Source organism: Pleuronectes platessa, chromosome 15, assembly GCF_947347685.1.
Source record: "Pleuronectes platessa chromosome 15, fPlePla1.1, whole genome shotgun sequence".
Taxonomy (NCBI): domain Eukaryota; kingdom Metazoa; phylum Chordata; class Actinopteri; order Pleuronectiformes; family Pleuronectidae; genus Pleuronectes; species Pleuronectes platessa.
Window position 1 is genome coordinate 3,533,225 of NC_070640.1, and position 25,791 is coordinate 3,559,015.

The 25,791-nt window shown below is 42.6% G+C and overlaps 2 protein-coding genes across 3 annotated transcripts; both read right to left on the bottom strand.

Moving 5' to 3' along the window:
- Window positions 1-2,429: 2,429 nt before the first annotated feature.
- Window positions 2,430-15,369, bottom strand: LOC128457234 (14-3-3 protein epsilon). 2 transcript variants are annotated; one of them, XM_053441847.1, is made up of 6 exons: window positions 15,178-15,369; window positions 10,671-10,870; window positions 8,440-8,546; window positions 7,161-7,367; window positions 6,312-6,448; window positions 2,430-3,569 (listed from the first exon to the last, which is right to left on the bottom strand). In XM_053441847.1, exons 1-6 carry the CDS (start codon window positions 15,239-15,241, stop codon window positions 3,511-3,513), a joined length of 774 nt encoding a protein of 257 aa, XP_053297822.1. In that variant the 5' UTR covers window positions 15,242-15,369; the 3' UTR covers window positions 2,430-3,510. The 2 variants fall into 2 exon arrangements, with proteins under 2 accessions (XP_053297822.1, XP_053297823.1); XM_053441848.1 differs by lacking the exon at window positions 15,178-15,369 and adding an exon at window positions 12,114-12,354.
- Window positions 15,370-19,823: 4,454 nt separating this feature from the next.
- Window positions 19,824-25,305, bottom strand: LOC128457180 (adapter molecule crk). Its single transcript, XM_053441751.1, has 3 exons — window positions 24,791-25,305; window positions 22,078-22,676; window positions 19,824-20,554 (listed from the first exon to the last, which is right to left on the bottom strand). The coding sequence occupies exons 1-3, from the start codon at window positions 25,008-25,010 to the stop codon at window positions 20,420-20,422; spliced, it is 954 nt and encodes a 317-aa protein (XP_053297726.1). The 5' UTR covers window positions 25,011-25,305; the 3' UTR covers window positions 19,824-20,419.
- Between the last annotated feature and the right edge of the window lie 486 nt (window positions 25,306-25,791).

Consider the following 25,791-nt stretch of genomic DNA (forward strand, 5'->3'; position numbering starts at 1 on the left):
GCTGTACATAGGGACGACTGTAACATGCTTGCTTTTTAAACAGATGTACATAGCAGATACTGTAGTGGACAGACAGACAGTTGTTTTTTGTAAATCATCTTTAAAGATTTTATTCATCGCAATAATGAAGAAGACGATGCCACTTGACGGAGGAGACGTTTTTTGCAATTTACAACGTGTTGAATACTTCACTGTATAATATAAGGAGCATTCAAACTCTAAATGTGAAGAGGTATCGACTGCCCAAAATACTCTGATACCTGCTCATACAAATTAATAAATATATTCAAACAATGAATGTTAACTAGCTCCACCCCCAACCCTTAAGCCACACCCCTCACTGTGCAGACGTAGACCCAGAGAGCTGCTCCAGAGTCGAGCTTTATAAATCCAGCTTCTGCAGCCAGAGTCGCTATTTTTATTTATTCTCTCTTTAATCTATTTTTTGTACCGAGAAACTAAAAAGAAACCGTCTGTCTCCTGGTTTTTAAATGTCGACAGTCCGAGTACTAGATCTGATAGAGATCCTCTATGTGTGTGGAGACGTGAGTTGAAACCAGAGACTGTAAATACAGATGGACGACGTGTCTCCGATTCCGCCCATTGTGAAAAGACTAATTAGGCCCAAAAATGTCCTGGATGCAGGTGCCGCCATCTTGAACTTTTGATCGTGGAGTGAAGCCACTATGACGAGACACCCGTAGCTGTCAATCATAATGTTTTACCCTAATAACATTTAACTTTAACGATGAGAACGACCCAAAATGTGTCCTCTACTTTGAATTATGTCCCATCTTCTAACCTGGAGGAGGCGAGGTCTATTACAACCACTAGGGGGCCATCGAGATGATTCGGCTTTACTTCTGAACATCGTCCATCTTTACTTACAGTCCATGGTCGAAACAATGGGAAATATGAAAAAACGCCATTTCTCATTTCTCACTATATGTTTTCTTTGAAGTGTCTGTAATATTTCCCGTGAGAACCCGAGCTGATGAGTCACTGTTTGTACGTTGAACACGGATTTCGAGCCCTTCCTCTTTGAAACACTGTGGATCCTCCGGAGAGGCTGGACACGCTGTAGCAGAAATGTATTTGCTCCAGTCTCACGGACTCAAGTGTCCTCGTCTCTTTCTGGAAAACGGACGGACAATCTGCAGAAGGACGGGAGACGCCACGTGTTCGGAGACGCCAGCCAGTGGTGGAGCTGGTCAGAGGCATCACTCCCAGTTCTCCCTCACACACGTTGTGGCTGGTCAGGGAAGTGTGCAGCGGAGAGAAATCAGCTTTGTTTGTCCTGCCATCCATCTTTAGAGCTGAAGTGTAACATCGCGTCTTATTTTGGTTCAATTGTACAACTTTATTTTGATCTTTTTTAAGTAAAAACAAATTTCAAATTGCAATGTACAGTGTCATTATTTGACAAAGTGATATGATTCTGATGTGATGACATTATTCTGTCGAGATCTTTTTCCAACAAGGTGAGTTCACACTGACCTTGACCTTTGACCTCCAGGCACCAAAATCGAATCCTTTCATTCTTCAGCCCAAGTGATTATTTTAACCAAGTTTGAATAAATTCCATCCATTTGTTTCTGAGATGTCGTGTTCAAAAGAGCAACAACTTTGTAACTTCTGTACGGTCACAGTGACGCTGACCATTGGACACCACGTTCAGGAGAACATGACGTTAACGTGACCTTGACCTTCAGCCACTAAAATATAATCAGTTCATCTTTGACTCAAAGTGAACGTTTGAGAGAATTTATTCAAATTTGGTACAAACTGTTTCTGACGTGTTCATAAGAGCAAATCAAATGTTTTGTAAGGTCACAGTGAGCTTGACCTTCGACAACTAAACCAAATATTACAGTAACTTTATCATCAGGCATCAAGCAGGACAATACTTAAATTACACTTTTACTTTTACATGCCATATCTTTACCTCCAACAAGAAGTTTGTTTTCATCTGTTTGATTGTCAGCAGGATTACAGACAAAGTACTGGATGTAGTGTGGATACAGATTTAATTTATTTTTCACTTTCGTTGATTTCTCACTAGAATTATGTCTGAATCTTGCTGAAAAAGATTCTGACTATTTAAGGGGTTGTTATCTGTGCGCACACAATTTGGATCCAGTGGATCTAAATGTGGTGTCATGGGGCGTGTCAGCCTATTTTCAGCTGCTGTTATCAAGCTAGAAACCTGTAACTGTATCTAAAGTGCAGCAGAGGAGCGTAAGGTGGCCTTAGTTGCTGAATTTTTGCACCACTGCAAATCAAGTTGTGCTTATTTAAAAATATACATCACTGCCTTTATCTGAAGCAACTATCTTCCTCTGCTACTGTCCAGCACTGCCCTCTAGTGGCTAAAATCCCTTCAATTGTGAGACCAGACCTGTAAAAAGAACAATGAAAAAACATCTCCCTTGTTTTGAAATCATTATATTTTTTTTTCAATTTGAAGTTTAATGTTAATTCCATGCTGCGCTTCAGTAAGAATACAGATGGTACTTGTGGCTCCGGTGAGAATATCCAGTAGTACAAATCAGATTCACGTTACACAAACTGAACAGAAGGAAAAGAGAGGAAAGAGAGATGAGAAGAGGAAACCTGGAAGAGTCAGGGGAGTAAAGATACAGCAGGCCTCTATTTCCCAAACCTTTTTTGTTTTATAATATAGTGCATTACGTTACAATCAAGAGTGTATAGCATTCCCCTCCCACGCACACACACACACAAACTGCTAAAAAGCCATTACCTAACTATCTGCCATTAGCAAAAGAGCTCCAGCCTCGCAGCACAATACTTGGTCCGAGAGTGGACGAGAGCAGAGGTCAGAGTGATGCTTGAAGACGGGGGAGACAGGGGGGGGGGGGGGGGGGCATTCTGCTGTTTGTCGTTTAAAAAAAGGATCCATTGATGTGTTGTTGAAGGAGCAGGTGGGGTAACCACGAAGTAAACAGGGCACTTAGTTCTTCCTAAAAGCTTTAACACGTCCCTTTGGAACCTTCCATCACCGCTTTATTTCAGCAATTTGCTAAACCGACCCGACAGGAGCATGGACGATGAATTCATAAAACACACACACGCAGGAACAACAAAAAAAGTTGAACGCCAAAGTTCCGTCTTTAAATAAACTCGCACACATGTGTGTTACAAATACAGGCAGGCATACTTGGCAACAGATGATAGAGCAAAGTCAAGCAAAAATAAAAACCACAAAAAGTAAAGAGGACATGAACCTTAAAGGGTACAGACGAGTCATCCAAAGAGAAAAGGAAAAATAAAGGTTGAGGCCCTGGGAGAGGATCCTGAGGGAACTGGGAGATGACGTGCATACTGGGAGCAGGTGTGACAGATGGGTGGAAATGGAGGAAAAGGTAGAGAGAGAGTGGGCTGCAGTATAAACCCAGTTGAAAACCGGTGGCTGGGGACAGGAGCGAGGGCCGGGGGGGTAGAAACCAGGGAGGATGAGGAGGAGGAGGAGGAGGGTTTGTCTTGTGTTGTTCACTCTGGGGGGGGCTCGTCCACCACTTCTGGCACTGGTTCTTTGTTCTGTTCTTCAGCTGAGAAAAACAAAAACACGGATGCTGTCATTACCTTAACATTCGATGAAGATGCCACAAACAGATCAGAGAAGAAACCTCGACGCTGGAGGAGCTTCCACGACGTCGATCGATAAACATCCAGAAATCAAGATGATCCGTCTTCTGGCCCCAAATGTGATCTCAACCATAAAATCCCATAATTCAACTTGATAACATCTTTATTTGGTTTCTCTTGCCAGATAAGGTTATAAATATATTGTCTCCAGTTTCCGTGAAAACGACCTTAATGTATAAAATGTCACTTTAATATTTGGACTCACATTTTCTGCAAAAAACATCCATTAAATCCTGGTTTGATTTTATAAGCACACACTTGTTTTTGGGTTAAACTCTTTCAAATGGACATCTGAGTTAAGAGACACTAGAACGTGATCAACACCTCGTCATGAACAACAATACCACATTGTTCATACGTCTGTTTGAGTAAGTTTCTGAAACATAAAGTTTAGGAGTAACAAACTGTAGAAATAAACCCATTTCAGCCGTAAAATCAAAGACAAACAATAACAAACTTGTGCAGAAAGTTTCCACTGGAGACAACTCTTTCCAATCTTAGTGAAAGTTTTGTTCTCTCAAACCAAATTAAAATGTAATATCTTCAGAAGTTGTACAAGTGTACGAAGGAAACTGGAATTTTTCTGGATCCCAACCTTGTTTCGGGAACTTGATCAAGAAGTTGCCCACGTACACTTGTACAACTTCTGAAGATATTACATTTATCATAGTGGGAATATTGAAGGTCTGGACCTCATGTAAAGAGCCTTGAGATAAAGTATGTTGTCATTTGACACTTGACATATGATTATTAATTGAATAGAATTCATCATTCTTTCTCTATTTAAGTCCACAACATGCAGTCAGTGTTTCAGACACAGTGATCTTGTCACTAATGTTAGTGAGGCTGTGCACATTTCATACAACAAACTGATCCCAACACTGTTTCTGGAACTGTACAAATTAAATCTCATCATTAAGACTATGGTGTAAAGTAACAGTTACTTGAAGGAAAGATTGGAGAATTAAAATGTCGACTGAGGCACATTTTTGAGAGCTTTTCCAAATTTAAACTTCCTATCAGTGCAAACAGCATAATGAAACTGCAGAAATTATACAGTGTCAGCATTTCTATATAAATATATTCTATAGAGTCAGTATAAAGAACAGATCTGTCAAGAGGACTGACGTTCATGTAGCCACAGGAAGGTGCTGACAGGGTTTACATTTCAAACATTAAGATAATAATTCTGTCGAACTGTAAAGTGAGTAAATAAATATGCCGTTGTTTCATCCTTTTAAAGATTTAAACTGAAATTTAGGAGGGAAAGATATTGTTTAAAAGGAATGGGATCAGCTCAGATGTGTGTTAATAACATAACTTGGTCATTTCTACATCTACAACATGCAGGTCTGTGATTGGCTGACGGGGTGAAAAAGCCTCGTGAACCTGCACAGAGTGGTTGCTTGGAAAAGTCGCCATAGAGACAGCACAGCCATCCGTGTAATGAAGAATTAAAGAGGCACAAATAACAAAGGACGGAGAATCCATCGCGATGAGAATAGAAACCGTAACCGTGCTCATTAGCGCCACAGCACACTGGGATGTGAGCGAGCAGCAGGAGACGCATGCTGTTACTGCAGCGTGTCGGTTAACTGTCACTTCACTGAGCCGCGTTCACACGTTTCCAAACTCGGCCTCACACAGGAATGATCTGCTGGCATGCAGGGTGTCCGTAAGCTCTGATCTTTTATGGCTGGAGTCACATCTAGTTTCATCTTTGTAACCCCCACAGAGGGAAACATTCATCTGTCCAAATGTTTTTGTCGACCATTTCCAATCAGGGGTAAATATAGAGCCCATGGTATCTACGTTTAGAAGGAGTCAACGATAAACCTGAACTTATTTAAAAGTCAGACTGACATTTATAATAATATCTATTATATATAGTACTGGGAGATGTTTACTGGATCTAGCTTCTACAATACGGCTGCAGCAGCTCCTCAGTCAGAGGCAGACTCCATTTCCCCATCACCACTAAAGTAAAAGATGAGCCAGGACAGGGTCAATGAATATGGGATTGGAAAGCATTTGGATCCAATCAAATGCTACTGAGCCGCGTTGCTACTCTTGGATGGTGACTTGTAATCAGCTGTTCCAGTGAGAAGTAAACAACTTCACTTGACTCGCGGACACCCTGGAGACAGAGGAAAAGACAGAGTTCCACGATGCTTCAGAGGTCGAACTCTGCTGTGAGGACGTTAGTGTGGCTGGTGAGACAAGACTGAGGTGGGGGGGGGGAGCCCAAGGCAGGAGAGATGACTTACAAAATACACTTGTATAATGGAGGAAGAGGGAAGGAGAGGGTTGTCCTTAAGAGTCTACAGAAGAACGAGGAAGAGGAGAAGTTAGAGCAGAGGGGAGGGGGTGGTGCTGCTGGTTTCAGAGGAACCACTCTACTGGGAGGAAAGGTTAGAGAAAAGGTAAGAGGGTTATTCTGTTTTCTAGATGCTAATTTACCTAAAGACTCATTAATTAATCAATCATACACATGTCTCTCAGAATCTGCAACGAGGGCAATCATCCCTCTTTAAAACACAAGGACATCTGTCAAAGCACCGACAGTAGGGAGCCAATCATCGGTCAGCGTCACTTATTAATGAACGGGTAGTGGACTGAGAAGAAAAGGAAATGAGCTCTCTCACCATCTCCCTGCACGTCCGAGGTCCATAGTGTCAAGTTGTCACGTAGCAGCTGCATGATGAGTGTAGAGTCCTTATAGCTGTCCTCGCTCAGCGTGTCCAGTTCAGAGATTGCGCTGTCGAAAGCTTCCTTCGCCAGCCTGACAGACGGGAGGAGGCACAGATGAAACAACCGGGTTATATATATACATATGTTTGTATAGTGTTGAATGGCCTCAGACACAGCTTGGAGCTTCCTGTCCACTCAGAGATCCCTCAGGTCCGAGCTGTTCTGTCGAGGCTTAAGGTTTAAATCGTGATTGTTCCCACATTTGCTGTAGCTGATCCAGAACTCGACCACTTATCATCTAGTGTTCCTCTTCCATTGAAATACATCTCAGTTATTTCCTGCAGCAGTGAGGTCGACTCTGGTTTTTTCATTTGCTTTACAAATAAACTTGACGTGTGGGAGCATCTGTACTGTCATGCAGTCTTTGTTCGAGTCTGTTAACAGCTGCTGTGATGCAGAGGCATTGAATCTGAGTATCCACATGGATAGAAGCCATGTGTAGGTTATTTAGATGCCAGTTTTCTGATATTCTTTATCTAAAACATCTTAGTTTCTGACAATTTGACTACAGCAAACATGATTTGATAAAGTAGACAATAGAAATGATATTGGATGTGTAATTTTTGCTTGGATCAGGGATCATTGACTTGTTTTTTTTCCTCAATCTGCAGATTCCTAGACCGTTATTAAACCGACTGCAATTAAAAGTTCCTCTCTATGGTAATGTCAATGTTTTAAACAAATCATTAATGATTAAGTTCACAATAATCCCATCCTTTACTGTACCACATGAGGAAACGTACCTGCAAGCACGGTCTGGCGAGTTGAGGATTTCGTAATAGAAAACTGAGAAGTTCAGGGCCAACCCCAGACGGATGGGGTGCGTTGGAGGGAGTTCGATCATGGCGATGTCACTAGCAGCCTTGTACGCTACCAGGCTGTTCTCTGCTGCCTCCTTCCTGTCGTTGCCTGTGGCGAACTCTGAAAGGTACCTGTGGTAATCTCCCTTCCTGGAGGAGAAGGAACAGAGAGATTAATACAGAGCTGATTGTCAGGCTTTTGACATCTTCTTGTCACATTAGGTTTCATTTGAATATTGGCTCAAGGTGGGTTATCATTATGGTGTTTAATTGATCATGTACAAAATAACTTGTTGTCCTCCTGGCATTACTGCATTTCCTCTTGGTGTTTTATCTCGTGTATTATCAAAGAAGCTCAATAATACAGGAGATTTTCTTTCCATTATAAGCAACAACATGTAGAGCTGAACATCAAACTAACATCTTCAGCCTTTACTGAGCCGAGTGGGTAAAGAAACTCAGGTTAGTGCCGTCAGAAGGACGCGTCTGAACAACATGCAACTGGACGGCCCGGTTCAGAGAACTTCTGTTAAGAGTCTGCTGGGAAAATATACTCATGGTGACGTTTCATCCATTCGAACGTTTGTAAGGAGCTGACTCATCTATTTATTTATCTAAGAGAGCCACAGATTCATGCACAGACATGATATCTTTTGTGGCTTGGAGCTGTGTGTTCCAGATTTTTTTTCCAGGAAGACTACGAGTCCATAAACGCGTCTCAGCAATGCCAGGTTCATTTGAAGGCGAGGAGGAGCGGGGAGTGCTGGTGTGCACTGGTTTTTCCCTCTTCAGCAACTCAACCAGCCCTTTGTAAACATTTCCTATTGGGACAAGACTCAGGGGCTGATCTGACGTCAGCTGAAATGTTGAAATCTGAATGAAAACTATGACTGAAAATGAACAAAAAACTGTTTGACAGATGGTAAAAGATTCCTGTAGAGGAACTTGTCAAACATGACTCATAGGAGTCGAGAGTGTAATGAGCCCAGCTACAGATTAACTCCACCTAGCAACCGTGTTTTAGTTCATGTTGCAACAGACAGGCTGCTCAGCAAGGAACCACATTTAGTTACTGAGTGAGGAATCACTGCAGGTTCAACAGGACGAGGCTTAAATACATAAAATCTAAACTCATAATAGTCGATCACCAGGAAACTTGAGGATTTAGAAATGGTGAGATTCACAAAATGAATGATTCTACAAACATTTATCATATACGTACATTTTGTAGTAGAAAACCTTAGATTCTCCGTTTTTTGCACCTAAGATGAGGTGCTTGTCCAGCACGTCCAGGATGTCGTTGCAGATTGCCTTCAGCTCTTTCTCGATCTGCAGAACAAACACACAAACATCAGTGATCTGTGTGTTCACGTCTTCACTATTACAGCTTCTGGATTTAAATATTCCTTGAACCTTAAAAGAGGGGAGAATTCAGAACAACTCAAGGTTGATTTAAATCAAGGTGGTTTAAATGAAGCCGAAAGTGGCATCAGGTCTGAGAGCCACCACAGCAGCAGCAGCAGCAGGGATGCACAGGACAGCTGGTAGAAAGTCCCCATGGAAGCATTTGTCTCTGAGAAGGAGTCTGGGTCCATCGAGCCTCGGCTTCAGGGTCCGTGTCAGACACATCAGAGTCTGACATCTTTAACATCACTATACTGCAACGCGTCCTTGTAAATAATACAACTCTGTGTTTGGATTCCATAAGCCGTCATCGTGACATTATGGGGGCAGTGATTCCCATTAGTTATCCCGATAGCGACAGCTCATATTCTAATTTCTCCTGCCGCACTTCTCATGACATTAGAGATCTCTAACTTGTGGTGAACGGGAGTTCTTGCACCAAGCTCCGTTACATTGTTACCATCCACACAGACAGTCTCTCTCTCTCTCACACAACAACTTTCACTGTATAGCCTGTTTACCAGTGCACGCGCATGTGCACGCCCATTACACAGTGGATTGAATTAATTCCGTGGGAAACACCGGAGGGGATAATAAAGCATTGTTACTGTCACCAACATGTGGAATTTCATGTTAGCGTCCCCTGAACTCAGTGACCTGAAACTTGCACCGCACCCAAAAACTGAAAGTCCTCGCTACATTCAGATATACATTTGCTGTTTATAACTATTACGCTCAAACATCTCAGCACTAATATTAATTTAACTCAATATGCTAAATGATACTAGAATGGGATGCTGCCAGTTTCTGCACTTAGACACCTCATCAATTGTTCTAGTTTGTCAGAGACACAGCTCTGACATTGCTCAGTCCCACATTAAAAAACCCTGGAAATTAAAAGGACAAAACAAAATCCCCAAAATGTATAAAGAGAAAGTGGACCCCGACTTTTCTCACTAAGCAAAGTGACTAAAACACTGATTTCACACATTGGCTTGCGGGTGAAATTCTCACCCCCCACCCCTGAATGGTTGGAGGGTTGCTGTGCTTCACTGAACTCAGCAGTGTTGCCAGCAGCACAAGTTTCTCTGCAGCAGAGATGAAAAAAGTGATTTAAAGTAGATTCATGGTCACTGCCCTCCTCATTACTTCACTAAACAAAGTGTTGCTGGGCTGTGAAATGTCACCAGTCGCTCTGAAAGTCGAGCGGTCAGTGGAGGAGCTTTGAAAGAGAGGGAGAGAATGAAAGAAAGGAAGAAAAGAAAGGTGGAGCAGAGAGGGATAGAATTAAGAAGAAAAGCTCCGGCCTCAGATGGAGATAAATACTGAATAATAAGCGACATGTTCACCAGGAAGGGACCAGGTCAGTCAGGTGACACTGTAAACAGCATTGCAGGACTGGGGTCAAACCAGCCTCCACTCATTTCACAGTTCGCATTAAATAATGAATATGTAAGAGTGACTTCAAAATAAAAGCGGCATTCCGGTAAATGGGACTTCCCATTTGTCTGTGGATGCATGAATGGATTAATGTGGTAATAAAATTAATTAAACTGAATGAAGAAATGATAAATAAATCAAATTAACAATGCGAGTTTACGACTGCCCCTGACACTATTTAAGATTAAATTGAGACTTAAAAAGTTTAAAATTAGTCAAACTTTATAATGAAGAGAAATTGAATTCAAGCAACAAATCAACATAATTGAGAAACTAACCGTTTCCACAGAACTAATTTCACAATGACAGGTCACCACCTAAGATCATCACCCAGACAAGATCAGGACAGTCTAATGTAGAATTTCAAAGTAAAAGCCCCTGGAAAATATCATATTTTCACTGCTTTGGTTGTGGCAACAGAGAAGATTCTAAAAGTGACAAAGATGATTAGTTTATAATACCATTATCTGCATTAGCTGTTTTTATTATATTTCTTGGATCAAACCTTTGTAACTGAGAACCATCTAAAGATTTGAACACAATCCCTCAATGCTCCACAACCTGTGAACGTAAACAATTAGTATATTTGGCTTTATATAAATGTCTCACTGTTTTTCCGTATTCTTTGATCATTTTGAGTTTGTCCTCCGCGCCTTTGGATTCTTCTTTCTGTTCAAGGCTGCTGATTATCCTCCAGGAGGCTCTTCTGGCTCCGATCACGTTCTTGTACGCTACCGACAGCAGGTTCCTCTCCTCCACGTTCAGATAACCATCCATACTGGCCACTTTCTTCATCAACTCCACCATTTCTGGAGAGACACAGGGAGAAAACAAATGACATCAGCGATGGGTTTCTAAAGTTTCCCTGCACAAGAAATAGATGTGAAGACATCTTGGCCTGAGCTGTATTGGTTTACAGAACAGAATATGAAGGAAAATATATAATTTATAAGTAATTTATGAATGTTTTTCACCCTTTATTAAAACAAACTTGAATTCAGTTGCTCTTCAATGATCAAAAACCACAAGATTGGGTGAAAAACGACTTTGAATAAAGTATATTTTTCGTCATTCAGGGTTTTCTTGTCAAATATGTACCTGTTAATGAAATCCCCTCGCATACTTACACCGTCTTCTTTATATTTCAATCCCTAACTAAAGGAAAAGTATAAAGTATATATGAATAACCCTTCGGACATCACTTATTTACCAACATCTACTCATCTACATCAGCTTGAGTCTGCTTCTGAATGGGGCGTGCCAGAAAATGTGTGAGAACCACCGAGCTACTCACATCCACCATGTCATGCTACCTTATCAGTGCCCTGGTCCTTGTTCATCACCAATTGAACCAACCGTTTAAGTTGCTGATCCTTAAACCCAGCAACTACAACCACAGTTACCAGCAGTGACTAATGTTTATGTTGAAAGGATGATGAAACTTCATGTGCTACCATGTAACATGACCTGGGGACATGTTCACAGCGTTTCCTACCATTCCTAACACACCCAGGAGCTGCCTATCCAAACACTCTTATCCCTAAACTAGTATGTGGACTATAACCTGCTCCTCAGCATAACTTGGGCCTTTCAGGTGTTAATGGTCGAAGGTCTAAATGGAGGTTTGGAAGATGAGCTGTTAGTAAATTCTTAACTAAAAGCAAAACTGGATTTTCCAGGAGATTTAGCTTTTTCTCTCACTTTCCAAACATGACATAACATGATTGCCGGGGGGGGCAAAGTGTGTGTTTCCAGGCGTGTGTTTGTTTGCTGAGATTTATTGAATTGAGATTGGCTTGATTGTTACCAACACCGGCTGGTAACCATCACTAGCAGTATTCGAAGCGCCTGACAATTCATCCCTGACCTTCCACATGGAGGCGGACGTGGTTAAATAAAACTAGTGGCTCATTCGTCTGGAGAACATGCGCCATATTTGTCTCCTCGCACCAGACCCCTCCATGTGAACCGCTCTACCTGCGCAGGGAGACAGAGGGGGGGGGCCGCGAGGCCAGGCGCTCTGCTCCGAACAGAATCTGAGAGGCGGCTTACCGTCGTGTCTCTCGGCTTGTTCGGCGAGTAGTGCCTGGTACACACACTCTTCTCTCTCCGCCCTGGGGTTCGGCTGCTGTGGCTGTTCATGGCGCCCCGGTGGGAAACAGGGGGGGAAGATATTCGGCTGCTCAGCGGATCAGCAACTGCACCGCAGAAAAATAATACTTAACACTCAGCTCTGATGGTGATTCCCCGTCAAGTGACAATAAACAGAGACAGCACGGAGCCTCTTGGACCAAATCACATGGGGAAGCTCAAGAAGATATTGCACCTTGACAAACTGGTTAGGTAGTTTTCAGGTGGTTGTAACTAAAGTTGTCGACGGGTCACACCTACCAAGCTAAGGCCGCTCACCCTCAGGCAAGAATCAATCAGCTTTTAACTGCACAGACAGGGTGTTATCTGTTGAAGCCAATAGCAGGCCTCTCTGCAGCATGCTGGTGAAACCTGATGCTCAGTGGTTACAAGCCAGGAGGAGCAGAATGCTGCTTTGATCACTTCACCCTCCAACCAGGCCTCACTCCAATACACTCCATGACCTCCCTGCTCTGTAGAAGCATTTTCTGAACATGTCAAGCTCCAGAGATCCTCTGAACTGATCAATGTGATGCAATCCCTACAGGAATGAGGGAGGGGCCTAACATGAAGGAGCGAACGCCACAATCACTTAGTCGACTACCCCTCCTACACTGATAACACCTGATCGCCACCGAGCTCTTTTTCTTCTCAGTTCCTGTAGGTTTTCTTTAGAGAGATGTACATAACCTGAAGGGTTAGACTTACACAACTAGTTGCATACAGAACAAATAGATTGACCCCTGTGGTTTTCCATGGACTGGCTTCTCCATTATAAAGAGCCAAGCAATGCCGGCTTTGGTAAGATCAGAAAAATAATCAGACATTAATAAATAGATTTACTCTCTTTATAATAAAAAAAAAAGGGCCTGAAATAAAAAGGTGTGCGATATATGAAAAACATGCGATAACATTTACTATCGTGATGATAGACATAAACCTTCCCTGGCTATGGACAGAGACCACGACGGCTCCACAGCCGGGAGAAGGCGCACACCCTGTCCACAGTGCCAGCAGACCCAGGGCAGACACACGGGAGCCATGCACAGCTCCACTAAGTCCACTTAGTGTTAATTTGGGTCTTTCCACACATGTTTGGGAAGTGAAAAGTTCCTTTTTTTACAGTCTTTAGCAGCTCGGTCTGTAATTTACTGTGTCTGTATCATTCACGCTGTGCGCTGCAGCGACTGCATCAAACCAAACAGAGCTCTGCCCTTCTCCTCCACTTACATTTACCAAGTTTATAACATGTGTTGTTTTTACTCAGACGGAGTTTAGACATGGTCCCGATCACACTGTTTGTGAGTGAGAGTGGGTGTGAGAGAGAGAGAGGGAGTGAGACAGACCAACACAGAGAGCAGTGAAGTCGGTGTGTGTGTGTGTGAGCTGTTACTACCCTCAGGTTCTGGGATCATAAATAAACTTCACAATTCTTTTATACAATCAACTGCTCATATTGATGAATCTGAACCGGGACAAACATGATCACTAGAAGTTTCCACAGTCGGAGGTTTTCTCTCTTTTCTCTTCTGATTCTCTTCCAACAATGATTCACTGATGGAAACCCCCCCGTCAAAGATCTGAATCTCATTTATGATCTAGAGCAGCAGGGCTCCATCTGATCGGCCAAACATATTGACATGCAGAGCTTGGTGCATGAATCATCATTATCTCGAAAAACGTGAGCTCGAACAACGTTAAAAACAACAATTAAGATAATATCATTGATGATAAATATCGCACGTCCCTAAGCTGAAACCAGAAGGACCAGCTAGCATGGTCCTCCCCCCTGCCTCTCAGTTTCTGTAGGTATTCTTTAGAGAAACGTACATAACCTGAGGGGTTAGACTGACTCAACTCGTTGCATATGGAAAAAGGAGGAAGGGAAAACATCTACTGACAATGAAGTCCGTTTGCAGAAAGGTTACAAACAATGTTGGAAGGTGCCGCACAACTAACGCACAATGTTAGGGGATGAATAGTTCTGTGGCACAACAGAACCATACTGAATCTTAGTTGGGATATTGACCATAACAATTATTTAACTAATACTTGGTGTGTATATTCATGCATTCATGTGGTCAAGCACACATGTATTGACCCCTGTGGTTTTCCATGGACTGGCTTCTCCATTATAGCAGCCAAGCAATGCAGGCGTTGGTAAGATTTAAATATTTAAATATCAGAAATATAACCAGACATTAAATAGATTTACTGTATACAAAATATGTAAATTAAATTATATTTACAATATATAAAATGCAAGCAGCCCTGGCCTCTCTAAAGCAGCAGCATACAAGTTAAATACAAATACTAAAGAGTAATGGAACCAGCTGATGTTATGAGTTTTTAAAAAGTAATATAACTTGTATTCTGTTTATTAGGATCATAATCCCAGTGAAGTTTCCCAGAGGCTGAAACTAGTGGGACCAGCTAGCATGGTCCTCCCCTGCGGAACACATGATTGTTAGCATTAGCCGATGCTAAGTTATGGCTTTAAATCACCGCCTCTCTCTGGGGAGATACACCCAGGATGAGTCGGGTCGTTGCTCCCGGTTCCACCCGGGTGAAGTGTGTGTTTGTCTGCTGTGTTTCATTTGAATTGAGTTTGGCTTGACGCGTTTTGGAGCTGAGGAGAGGCTAGCCCCGGTAGGTAGCGTCTCACACACGGGGTGCTAACCGACGCTAGCCGGGGGGTGCTAGCTTAGCTCAGCGCGTAATGTAAACGGTAACCAGACACCGAAGCGCCCGCCGAACCGACTCATCCCCGCCGGTCTCTCACATGGAGGCGGACGCGGTTAAATAAAACAGTCCGGCGGCTTATTCCGCTGGAAAAATCTCCGCCATTTTGTCTCCTCCTTGCAACAGACACTTCCATGTGAACGGCTCTACCTGCGCCCGGGAGCCGCCCGCGCAGGGAGAGGCAGGAGGGGGCAGCGGGACCGGGGCAGCTCCGCTCCCACCAGAATCTGAGACGGCGGCTTACCGTCGTATCTCTCGGCTTGCTCGGCGAGCTGTGCCTGGTACACGCACTCTTCTCGTTCCGCCATGGCGCTCGGCTGGTCGTGGCGTCCCGGTGGGAAACAGGCGGGGAAGGTAGTCGGCTGCTCGGTGGATCAGCTACTGCACCGCGGCTCCGCTGATTCGAAGACCCACCGGTGACAGTGGCGTAAAGATGGCGGCGCCGCTCCATCCGGGAACCGCACGCAAGTCGGTGATCGTGTACACACCCTCCCGACGACTCCCGAATCCAGAGCCAGGAGCAGGGGGCCGCACCAGACCCGCCCGACACACCCACATATTCAGCACCAACACCCGGCATTTGTATTAAATATCCCAACAATTCACTTGATTGTGTTCCATTTGAGCCCCTCTTCAATTCGGCATACATATAAATCCAACCGGGCTCTTATATTTATATTTAAAAATGATGAAACAATATTGTTGGCTATATCACACTTGCCTTTAAAACGGTAAATAATTATGCAAAATTAACTTAAAACCAAACCCCAGAATGTTTTATGTATAAATGTGTTGAATGTAAGCGTGTATTAAACTATAGTTTTTATAAATATTGTAAACTTTAATTTAATTTTAGTTTAAAAATTCCTAGATCCTTTTTTAGTGTTGTAAAATAAAGGAAAAAATCATAATCACTCCTTCAAGGTAAACAAGTTATTTGTCCACTAATCAAGACAAAAAATTCTTTAAATACTATTTTTTCCCTAATTTAACGTCGCAACACGTTAGCAGATTGTATTAAGCTCAAATTCAACATTAAGACAAATCCTGTGTGCATTAACATTTAACTTTTAGTAGACAGTGGCCTACTGGCTGGATTTAAAATTTTGTATATTTTTTATTGACTAGGTATATTAACACATTACATGCTACAGAAAAAAATTATGAGTAACTTCAGATGATATATTTTAATAATACTTATTGACATATTGTACAATCTCCCTTTTTTTTTAAACCTCATACTTTTTCTTTGCCCGGTCTTCTTCAAAGTCTGGGTGAAACGGCACAAAAGCAACATATCAGAAAATGATCATAGCAAAATAGAAAAATAATAGTTAAACATTATTTGGCATTGTTTCTCGAGCTGTGAAGTCAATGTTGTTTTGTTTTCTTGAGCTGTGAAGGAGATAAGGTGTATATTGTAGAGTGATCAGTGTTATCTCAAATGAAGGAATAGGGGAAATGGTCTTTAATTGCGAAGGGGCAGCAGCTCACAATAATGTTTTTTAATGACTTTGAAATGAGAATATTTTCTCTTAAAGGCAACGATTAGTGGGAGGTCAGCGCCATGCATGTAAATGAAATACCCAGGTTACTCTTTGCATGAGGGCATTAAAGCAAATATGTCAAAGATTAAAACGTCAGAATGAAGAGACCTGGGAAGCACAATCACGTGTTTCCATTGGAAGTGTCATAAGGAACAATTTCCCATAAAATGTCTTGTAAAATTATGCAAAAAATCAAACCAAATAAAATACAGTTGACATCAAACTTTGCATTTTCAGTTTTTTGTTACACAAATTTATTGTTCTGTTTTAAAATATTACTGAACCCCAATCACCCAATTTGCAGCAGCAATTTACAGACATTTAACTTTAGTCACCAACAGTCGTTTAGTGTTAACCGGTCACCTAAATACCACTTATACCAGGGAGGCACTCAGGTCGTGAATCGTGTAGTTCCACAAAAGCTGACTTCTATCAGAATATTAATCATTAATGTGATCAATTCCAATATTTTTGCTGAGCTCAACAAACAAACACACAAACTTGGGCCTGTGAACCACGGAAAGTGTTTATATAGAGAGAAAGAGAGCGAGAGAGTGAGAGAGAGAGAGAGAGAGAGAGAGAGAGAGAGAGAGCTGCATATGACCCATCGACGTGGCTCAGAGATGTTAAACAAATAATGGTAAAAAAAAACTAAAAAAATGGGGCATTTATGTTCCATACAAAAAAATACTTTCCTTAAATTTGAGCCCAAATAACAAAACAAATTAGTGTAAAATTTCACAATTTATAAATACATTATAAACTCAATAGGACATTTTGGGACGTCTAAAACTACTGTGTTCTATATTGGTATGAAAGCAGAAATAGATACATTCTTCTACATCTGTTTTATAAGTAAAAGTCCTGCACCCTTGACCGAATGTGTAATCCAGGAAGTGATAAGGTCTAATGCTGATGACTGTGTGATGTTCTCCTTCTCAACATTTATTATTTCAAGCTGACTGAGGTTTCAGGTCCGCTGCAACTAAACTTCTCATCTTTCTCATCCATGGGTCATTTTACATGGGAGTTTCTGATTCGGAAAGTGTAACAAACCAAACTCTCCCATTTGAACAATGTCTCTCAAAAACAGTTATTTTCACTGGTTACTGTGTTTCAGTCTCATCACCATTTATCATCCATTTCAAAGCCACCTTTTAAGTGTTCGATAGCTTAAACTGGCAAACACAAAATATGACATATGATGCATTTTCAGTTTTTCTTTCCTTTAGTTTTTTTTTGTGAATGTAAAAGCCCCCAGTAAAGGGAGCAATTTGGCATCATCATGATGTCATCGTGATAACCGACATGCTTTGTGGCTAGTCTGCCACGCCCCCTAATAAAGGCAGGTAAAGGAAGAGCAGAGGCCACATTTCCTACACGCGCTGGAACTAGTTGACCGATCACAACAGAGGGAGGTCTTGAAGAGACTGGAGCTAAAACCAAATGTTTCAGACAGAGGCTGAAAAGAGCAGCAATGCACAGTCTGAGGACAGTGATGTGTTTCCTGAACATTAGAGCCTGTTAACCTTTAACGAAATATCAATTCAAATTATAAATTTGAATACGAGCAGAATGTGTCTCCTTTAATAGCAAAACCCTGTTTTTAAGAAAGAGGCCTGAAAGCAGTTTGAGCTGAGAAACGGACTATTTAAAACTTTATTTGAAATTTGACATGACCCGTAGAGTTGTTTATTAATGTGAAATCATCTCGTGTTTTCATTGAGGAAAAAGCTGAGAAAGGGATAAACCTACAGGAAGTGACAATCACAGCATTTTAGTGGCAGAAGAAATGACAGTGGCATCATGTCTGTTTTAATGTTTTTAAATATAAAAACGAAAAGCATAGTGTTTCAGGTGGATTCTGTTCTTAAAGACATTTGCAGCTGAGTCATAAAAAAAACTTGCTGGAAGACAAATGAAAATCCCTCGTTCTCATCTTCTAAAAAGAGCCCACGGGGGATCCTTCCATCCTCCGCCACAGGCTGCTCAGTTTGTTCTTTCACACTGCTGCGTTTGAAGTCATCCATGTTTGCACCCGATAGTGTTTAAAAAGAGGAACATAAAATAACAGGCAAAGGAAAAAGGTTTTCTACAGTATTTAGCATGTAAGGAGTGTATATTCATATAAAGTCAATTCTATAATAATATTTTCCACTTTTAGTATAAAAAAAAAAAAGAGGACTTGGTTCGTAGTGTGTGTAGCATGTAGTAAGTTGGTGACGTCCTCATGCGAGGCCGACTGTCCTCGTCCACGCGACGTCAGGAAAAGTCTTTGATCATTTTGCTCTGAGGTGCAAAGTCTGGCATTTAAAAAACAAATAAAACCCACTGATTCATGATTCTGTGAGAGAAGCTGAGCGTTGTGTCTCCGGTGTGCAATCAGTTCTTTTTCCCTTCTGTGTATGAATGAAACGAACCATCCGGGGATACGCAGGAAGGGGGGGGTGGGGGGGGTTGACTCTGCTGTGTAGCTGTATGTGCAGTGCAGACTTCAATACTGGGGGGGGGGGGGGGGGGGGGGGGGGGGGGGGGTGAACTAGGGTTTGACTGATATCGGTCACTGGTGCCTGATACAGCTGGAACTGTCCGGATCAATATTCAAACTAGAGCCGGACTGAAACATCAGCTGACACAAATCAGCCGATATGAATCTTCCACAGACGTATTGTTATGTCTTTATGAACATGATTGAGTAAACAATGCAGTAAAGATGTGCATTTGTGTTTATATTTGAAGAACAATTTTGTTTATCTTTGGTTGTATTTTCTTTCTAGCCTCGATTACATTTCTTCGTCATAATAATTTGACGGCAACATTCTCTCAATCACCGCCAATTCTTAAAAAATATCAATGTTTTTGACAGCTGATATTTTGGTATTGAAAGTTTAAAAATCTAAAATATTGGTATTGACAACAGCCCCCTGAGAGTCCACTTCAGTCAGACTCTAATTCAATCTTTTTAATTTGTCAATTTTCTTACCTTTTACACTGAGTATCTATCATCACCTTCTACACCAATCATACCTGATTCAATTCATAGCGTTAGAAGCTTCTTTCGAGGGGGAACTCAATAAGAACCCTGGTCTTTGATACAGAAATTGTTCTAATGTCAAACTGTTCACTTCTACAACTGTAGTTTGGTTGCATAGATTTAGATTAAAATAATCAGGGAACTGGTATCTCTGAGTTTCTGCGATTTGATGCAGCCTGATTGAAATGAAAGGGACTGTTGGGTCTTGGCGGAGGTGAGTTCTCCACCCAGTGCCATCCCAGTTGAGAATGCTGCTGGATCTAGTGTGTAATAAATAATGCCCAACACATAGAAACAAGACAAAAAAGGTAGAGCCTTGTGCTGTATCGACCAAACACCCAAACTGAAAGTCATCATTAACCAACCAGGTTAGGTTTGAGTGAACCTTAAAACAATGTTTTACCTCTACGCCTTCTCAACAACAATTATACAAAAAGTAAAAAACAAAAATGCGTTGAAGTTACTGGAAGTTGTGGACCACCATGAAGCTACACTCGGCTAAACACACCTCTCTCTGTAGTGGAAGGACAGAGGTAAAGAATTCCCATGTGTGTTTTCAATTTATATTTGACACCAATAAATATCCATAACGGTCACCATCTACTTGCTGGAAATGTTTCATTGCAGGTTGTGAAGACTTGTGGCCACGGTCGAGGAGGAAGACAAATCTGATGTGTGACGTTGAATTAAAACAAGAAGCTAATATAGGCCAACCGATATCAGCCTAACCTTAGTGTAAACTCTTAGTGTGACAGACGACATTAGGCAACATCAGCCCACACACGTTTTGTGCTGGCAGGGTCAGGAGCGCCTCATTGGTTTTACTCGTAAGTTCATATACTGTGTGCTTGTATAAATCTTTCTGAACACGGGGGGTGCGCAGGTGATGGGAGCGCGTGTGCTTCTCAGCTCTCCTCATCGGGCTGCTGCTGTTCCAACAGGCGCACGTGGGTGAAGGGGAAGTGGCCTCGTTTGCCCTTGCACTCGCCCTCCCACTGGCCGTTCACGTTGATCTTGGTCACTTTCACCATGTCTCCCACCTGTGAAACGACAACACCAGGGATGAATAATGAGATAGAAATGGAGCTGACACACTGTCTCTCTCCGCTCGGTGGCAGAATCTGTTTCATGCAACTCGAAGCTATCGATACAAGATCAATGTCCGACTCAGATTGTATCTGGCCTGCACAAAGAATTGACGTGGAATTGACCGACCCATCTTCATTTTTACAAATGCAGAACAGCAAAATAGATAATTAAACAGGGAATATCCTTCCCAGTTGTAAATTGCTGATAAATAAAGCACTTTGAATCTTAACTCCACTGTCTACATCTGGGCGGACGGCACAAATATACCTTGTCCCACTGAAACAACAGCAGAGGTTCATTATCACAGTCTGCTCCATCAACACACAGCAGCACCAAATATAAACCGTCTTCCATTATTCTTATATCAAACAAAATGGTGCCGTCCGTGTTTCTCGAGGAGACTCATATAAACGAGGTGGCAAAGAGAAAGAGAGAGAAAGAGATCACAGAACAACTGACAGCACGGGAATTTAAGAGATGAGATGTATTACAATAATAAAATATAATTCAGCTGTAAATGCATTTAATTTAATTCAGCTTTCCTCTTAATGCAGTGTCTAGAAAAGTGCCACTATTAAGAAAGGATTACTTTATTATTTAATGAGTCATTCAAAAGAAAATTAATTAGCAACTATTTTATTTACTTTCCTGATATAAAAATCCTCTGGGTTTCCCTTCTCTAAATGTGAGTATTCCCGTTTTTGTTTATCAACGGTAAAGAAAAGTGGAACACAACACGAACATGTGGAGGACACTCAGGTGAGGATCGGCACCAGAGTAGAAGTCTCCGTCCTCTACGTGCATGGCTCCTCTTTTTTCATCCTGCGATTTTTGTCTTTTTCTAGTTCCGCTCACTTCGAGTTCTGTGGACATTTTCTTGATGTATTTATTCTCACATGACTCACTAGGACATTTTGCCAGGGCACAGGCAGTCCTATTTGAACCAGCTGCCTTTGGCTACTTATTTTAAACTCCATAAAAAATCCTACTACTTTACAGATGTAATCCATGGAGTTTATGTTTGGTGCGTTAGCAGTTAGCTCCTTATCCACCAGAAGGCGAGTTGTCTTTGTCAAACTGTCTTTATTGACCTTCACCACTGTTTCCATTTTATTCTATTCCCAACAAACTGTTGATTTATCTGCTCTGAGAAAACAACTGAAGCCAATGTGCCTCTTTTCATCAGCAGTAATGAATGTACCATTCACATTAATCCAGCATAAAGGAGACTCATTATACAGGATCCATGTCTGTCCTTCTATATAAAGACATCCCACTGTGAGTGTCTTCATGTGCACTGTCAGCTTGCATTTGTATAGAGACTGTGTGTATGCTCACATGCATGAGTGAGCCATTAAGGACCAGGACAATCTAGGCTGCCTCTACTGTTTCCTAACTGACACCAGAGAAGTGAAAGAGGTTAATAGAATGACAGTCTTGGAGAGAATGAATGAATGGAGGGTGGGATAGCTACCTCAAGAGCGAGCGCTGTCTTGTCGTAGGCGTTGGGCACCCTCTTCTGAATGGCTCGAGCAAACACGGGCCCATTCTGTAGGTTGGGAAGCTGAGTGCTGACTACAGGCTGGGCGTACTGGCCTGGGTCCCCCAAAGGGGTGGGCGGCGAGGCCCCTGTTCCGTCTGTGCTAGCTGCTACCCCTGCAATTTGCCCCCCCTGTCCTGCCCCAGCAGAAGGGGGACCCAGACCGGCATTGGTGGGCGAGGCAGGCCGGTACTTCTCCACGTAGGGCACGGGGATCATTCCGGCTCGGCCCTCCTGGTTCGCGGCATTCCACCATTGATCCTCAGGCTTCTCCAGCACACGCAGAATGTCACCCTTGCGGAAGGGGAGGTCCTCATCATCATTGCCCGGGAAGTCAAACAGTGCCCGGACAAACTCGGCCTCGTCCGGCTGCACTGGGACACCCACAGAGGGGACGAAGCCCGTGTGCTTGGCCTTGCTGATGGGCTCTATGAGTGTAGTGGTGTCCAGATAGTGGATCTTATAAAACTCCAGCAGGGTCGGCAGCGCCTCGAACTCCTGATCTCCGATCCGAAACCGAGGAGGAGCCAAACCTGGCAGAGAAAAAAGGGATTTTGTGAATTTGTGGAAAGTAAAACACAAGTGAAACAAAACAATCAGCTAAACTGTGACATCTGTGGACAGAACCTGAACGCACATGATGAGTGCCAGCACTGACCAACTCTCAGACGTTGTAAATGTAGGATTAACCGTCTAATCATGTCCTGTTGTGGAAACTAACGGGCAGACGACAGGACCCAAGGCCCATTTGGCAACTTCTCATTCATACACACAAAATACATGCATGTTTCATATTAATCTGATGTCCCAGACAAGCGGTGGGTCTCGTGACAGCAAGTGAACAGATGGAGCACCAACATTATCACAGCAGGGGTTCGATGAGCCGCCCAAATACCCTGAACAAATCTAGTACAGGGTCACAAACAGGAATAATGTTATGTTGTTGTTTTGCCGTTTACCTCATGGGAATGAATGCAAAATGTTTGCGGTAATTCAATGATATGCTTCGATAATAAATCAGATAATACTGACGGTATTACAGGATAGAGCTGTCACCCTTATCGGCAGGATTCTCGCTGTAGAGTCTTGTAGCGTACACAAGATTTATTTTAATTAAAGTCATTGTTGTGTATTCCTGGATTGTTTTATTTGTGTATCCATCTTCAGTGATGAAAGCTGGATGACAAAAGAAGTTCTGTGGCATTCGTTCTCTAATATATTTGTTTTTCAGAGGTTGTAAGTTGCTCACAGATTTTAGTCTTATACACGAATGAACACATGTCCCTAACATCCGCTTTAAATAGTGCGGCAGAACTAACAAGGGATATTCTCCATCTTGTCCTATGTTTGGACAGTGTTCAATTAAAAAAAGACAGAGTTATTGATGTCTGATCCTCTGAGCGGCCACATGGATCTCATAGAACTGCCATACAAGCCGGTAGCCAGTCAGATTCACCTTTAGCCTCTGTGTACCATCAGGTTCGACCTGTAGCGTTGATTACGAGGTCGAAACACTTGGTGACACGAAGGTTATGTCCACATTATAACATCCGCTGGTGGCTGCCAACATCTACCTGAGCAGAAGACCTTCAAACAGCATAGTCGGCTTCTTGTCCTATATTCTAAAATCATTCAAAATGCACCGCAAAATAAGTCTAACTTTGATTTCAGTCCAACACACCGATCACTTAATGTTGTAATACAATAAGATAATTCACAAAAGTAGTCCCCGATTGTTGATTTGCAACTCGATGGGAACTACCCGATCCTCAGGAAGCTCTCAAGAGTTGTGCAAGAGCCACGAGGAGCTGGAGGCACAGCGGCGGCAGAGGCAGACCTGAGAGCGGGGCTGTGTCTGTGCACCAGGGCAAGATCACAGACATTCCACAGACGCCAATCTGACCAGTCATCCTCCAGTTGTGACAGCCCAGCTCCATTCATCCCTCCAGCAGCAGCAGCAGGACCCAGCCCACCTCCCTGCACCTCTGCCCGCTGAGCTGCTGCCTTTACACGGACGCACCACCGCCTCGGGACACATGTGTTCATACCCTTACAACAAGTTTAAGAGTTTTATATGCGAGTGGTTGTTTATGGCTGGCTAGCTAAAAAAAAAACTTTCACCAGACTCCATGTAAAAAGCTCCTAACTTTAGCGCGAGTTTGCTAACACACACTTTCAACGTAACTTTCACTGTCTACACAGCCTGGTTCTTTTTACATGCCTTGCACAAGAGGATCAGAATATATGAAGTTAAGAATGGATACTTTCAATTTAAAAGAGTTGGAACTTAAGTCAGATTTCTGCTTTAACCAGAGGAGCTAGCTCGTTAGCAACAGCTTATAAAGGAGCGGGGCGATGAGCAGAGCACATGTTAATAAAGTTTTAATTCTGTTCAAATTTGTGCAGAACATGTTAAACACATGCCGATTTGAAGAATACACTCTGATTAAAAGTACTATTACATAAACATGTGCTAAAGTGACCGTATTTTGGCGAATTGTCTGCGATCGTTTTGAAATGGACATTTTGTCAGTGGGGTTTGGCGGGGATGGGACTAAATCCTGGAACTCCAGACAGGGAAAAGGACAAATCTCAGTAGTGAAGTTGATGAGCGTGCGGGTGGAGCAGGCGAAGCAACGGACGTTACCTGTGCCGGACTGTCGGTTGTTGCTGATGCTGTTGATGATATAATGGGACACTTTGGAGTTCTCCGACACGGACAGCACGTAGTCCCCGGGGCTGGTGATCGAGTCCCGCACCAGGAACACCCCGTGCCGCTGCCCCTGGAGGAGGGACACCCCTTCCTGGCGGCTCAGCCTCCCCCAGTACCAGCTCCCTCGGTCTTCTGCGTCAAAATTTCCGGCCATGGCTGCGAAATCCCGTCCGAGGCTTCAGGCCTCTGTCTACCCGCGACTCATACACAAAACTTTGGGTTCGACTAGCGCAGCCCGCCCGGGGAAACGATGCTAACGCGTTAGCAACTTCCGCTAAATAGCATCGAGGCGTTGGCGCGGACCGAATTGACGTTGAGGCTCGAACGCGGATTCAATTCGGGTGAAAACGTTTAAATCACAGAATTGTTTGAAAACTAATGTGCAACAAGAAAGTCCGGGACTGAAATGGCGGATCAGGGGAAACGTTGACCTCATCTACCGGAAGTGATGCCTGGGACACTGGAAGTGCTGCGTTCAGGGACCCTTCAGAAAAAAAACTGCTGCAAATCAAAGCCGAACACTAACCGACTTTATTCAGCGAGTCAAATGTTTGATTTAATTTAAATTCTCCTCCCCTGTTTCCTGAGCGTCTGTTAAATAATTTACTTTACCGAGTGTAAATACTTAAATCTAAGAAATTACTCTTAGGCTTAAATGACTGTATTAGTTTAAAGCCTCCAAGTGTTGTAGGAGGATTTTCCAACTCGTGCGGAGCCGTGAACGCAACACAATTAACCAACTAATTAAACTTTTCTGCAGATTGGATTTGATCTAAATTAGATGTTTTATAAACATCTCAGAAAAGTGTTTTTCTTTACATCGAACAAAGTTTTGATATCAGTTAAAAGTCTGTGGGTGATTGGGCTTCTTGAAAGAGTTCAAATTAAAGTATTAGTTACACCTTATTGCACAATCCCTCCCCTGGTGGTCATAG

Bases quoted from the DNA above. Each gene is read 5' to 3' on its own strand.
- LOC128457234 (XM_053441847.1), bottom strand. From the start codon at position 15,241: ATGGCGGAACGAGAAGAGTGCGTGTACCAGGCACAGCTCGCCGAGCAA. The intron at 6,449-7,160 runs GTACGTTTCCTC...CCCGTCTGTCAG, and splicing joins TCGCCAGACCGTGCTTGCAG to GCTGGCGAAGGAAGCTTTCG. The intron at 3,570-6,311 runs GTGAGAGAGCTC...TGTTTTTCTCAG, and splicing joins CTCGGACGTGCAGGGAGATG to CTGAAGAACAGAACAAAGAA.
- LOC128457180 (XM_053441751.1), bottom strand. From the start codon at position 25,010: ATGGCCGGAAATTTTGACGCAGAAGACCGAGGGAGCTGGTACTGGGGG. The intron at 22,677-24,790 runs GTAACGTCCGTT...TTTCTCTGCCAG, and splicing joins CAACCGACAGTCCGGCACAG to GTTTGGCTCCTCCTCGGTTT. The intron at 20,555-22,077 runs GTAGCTATCCCA...GTCGTTTCACAG, and splicing joins AGACAGCGCTCGCTCTTGAG to GTGGGAGACATGGTGAAAGT.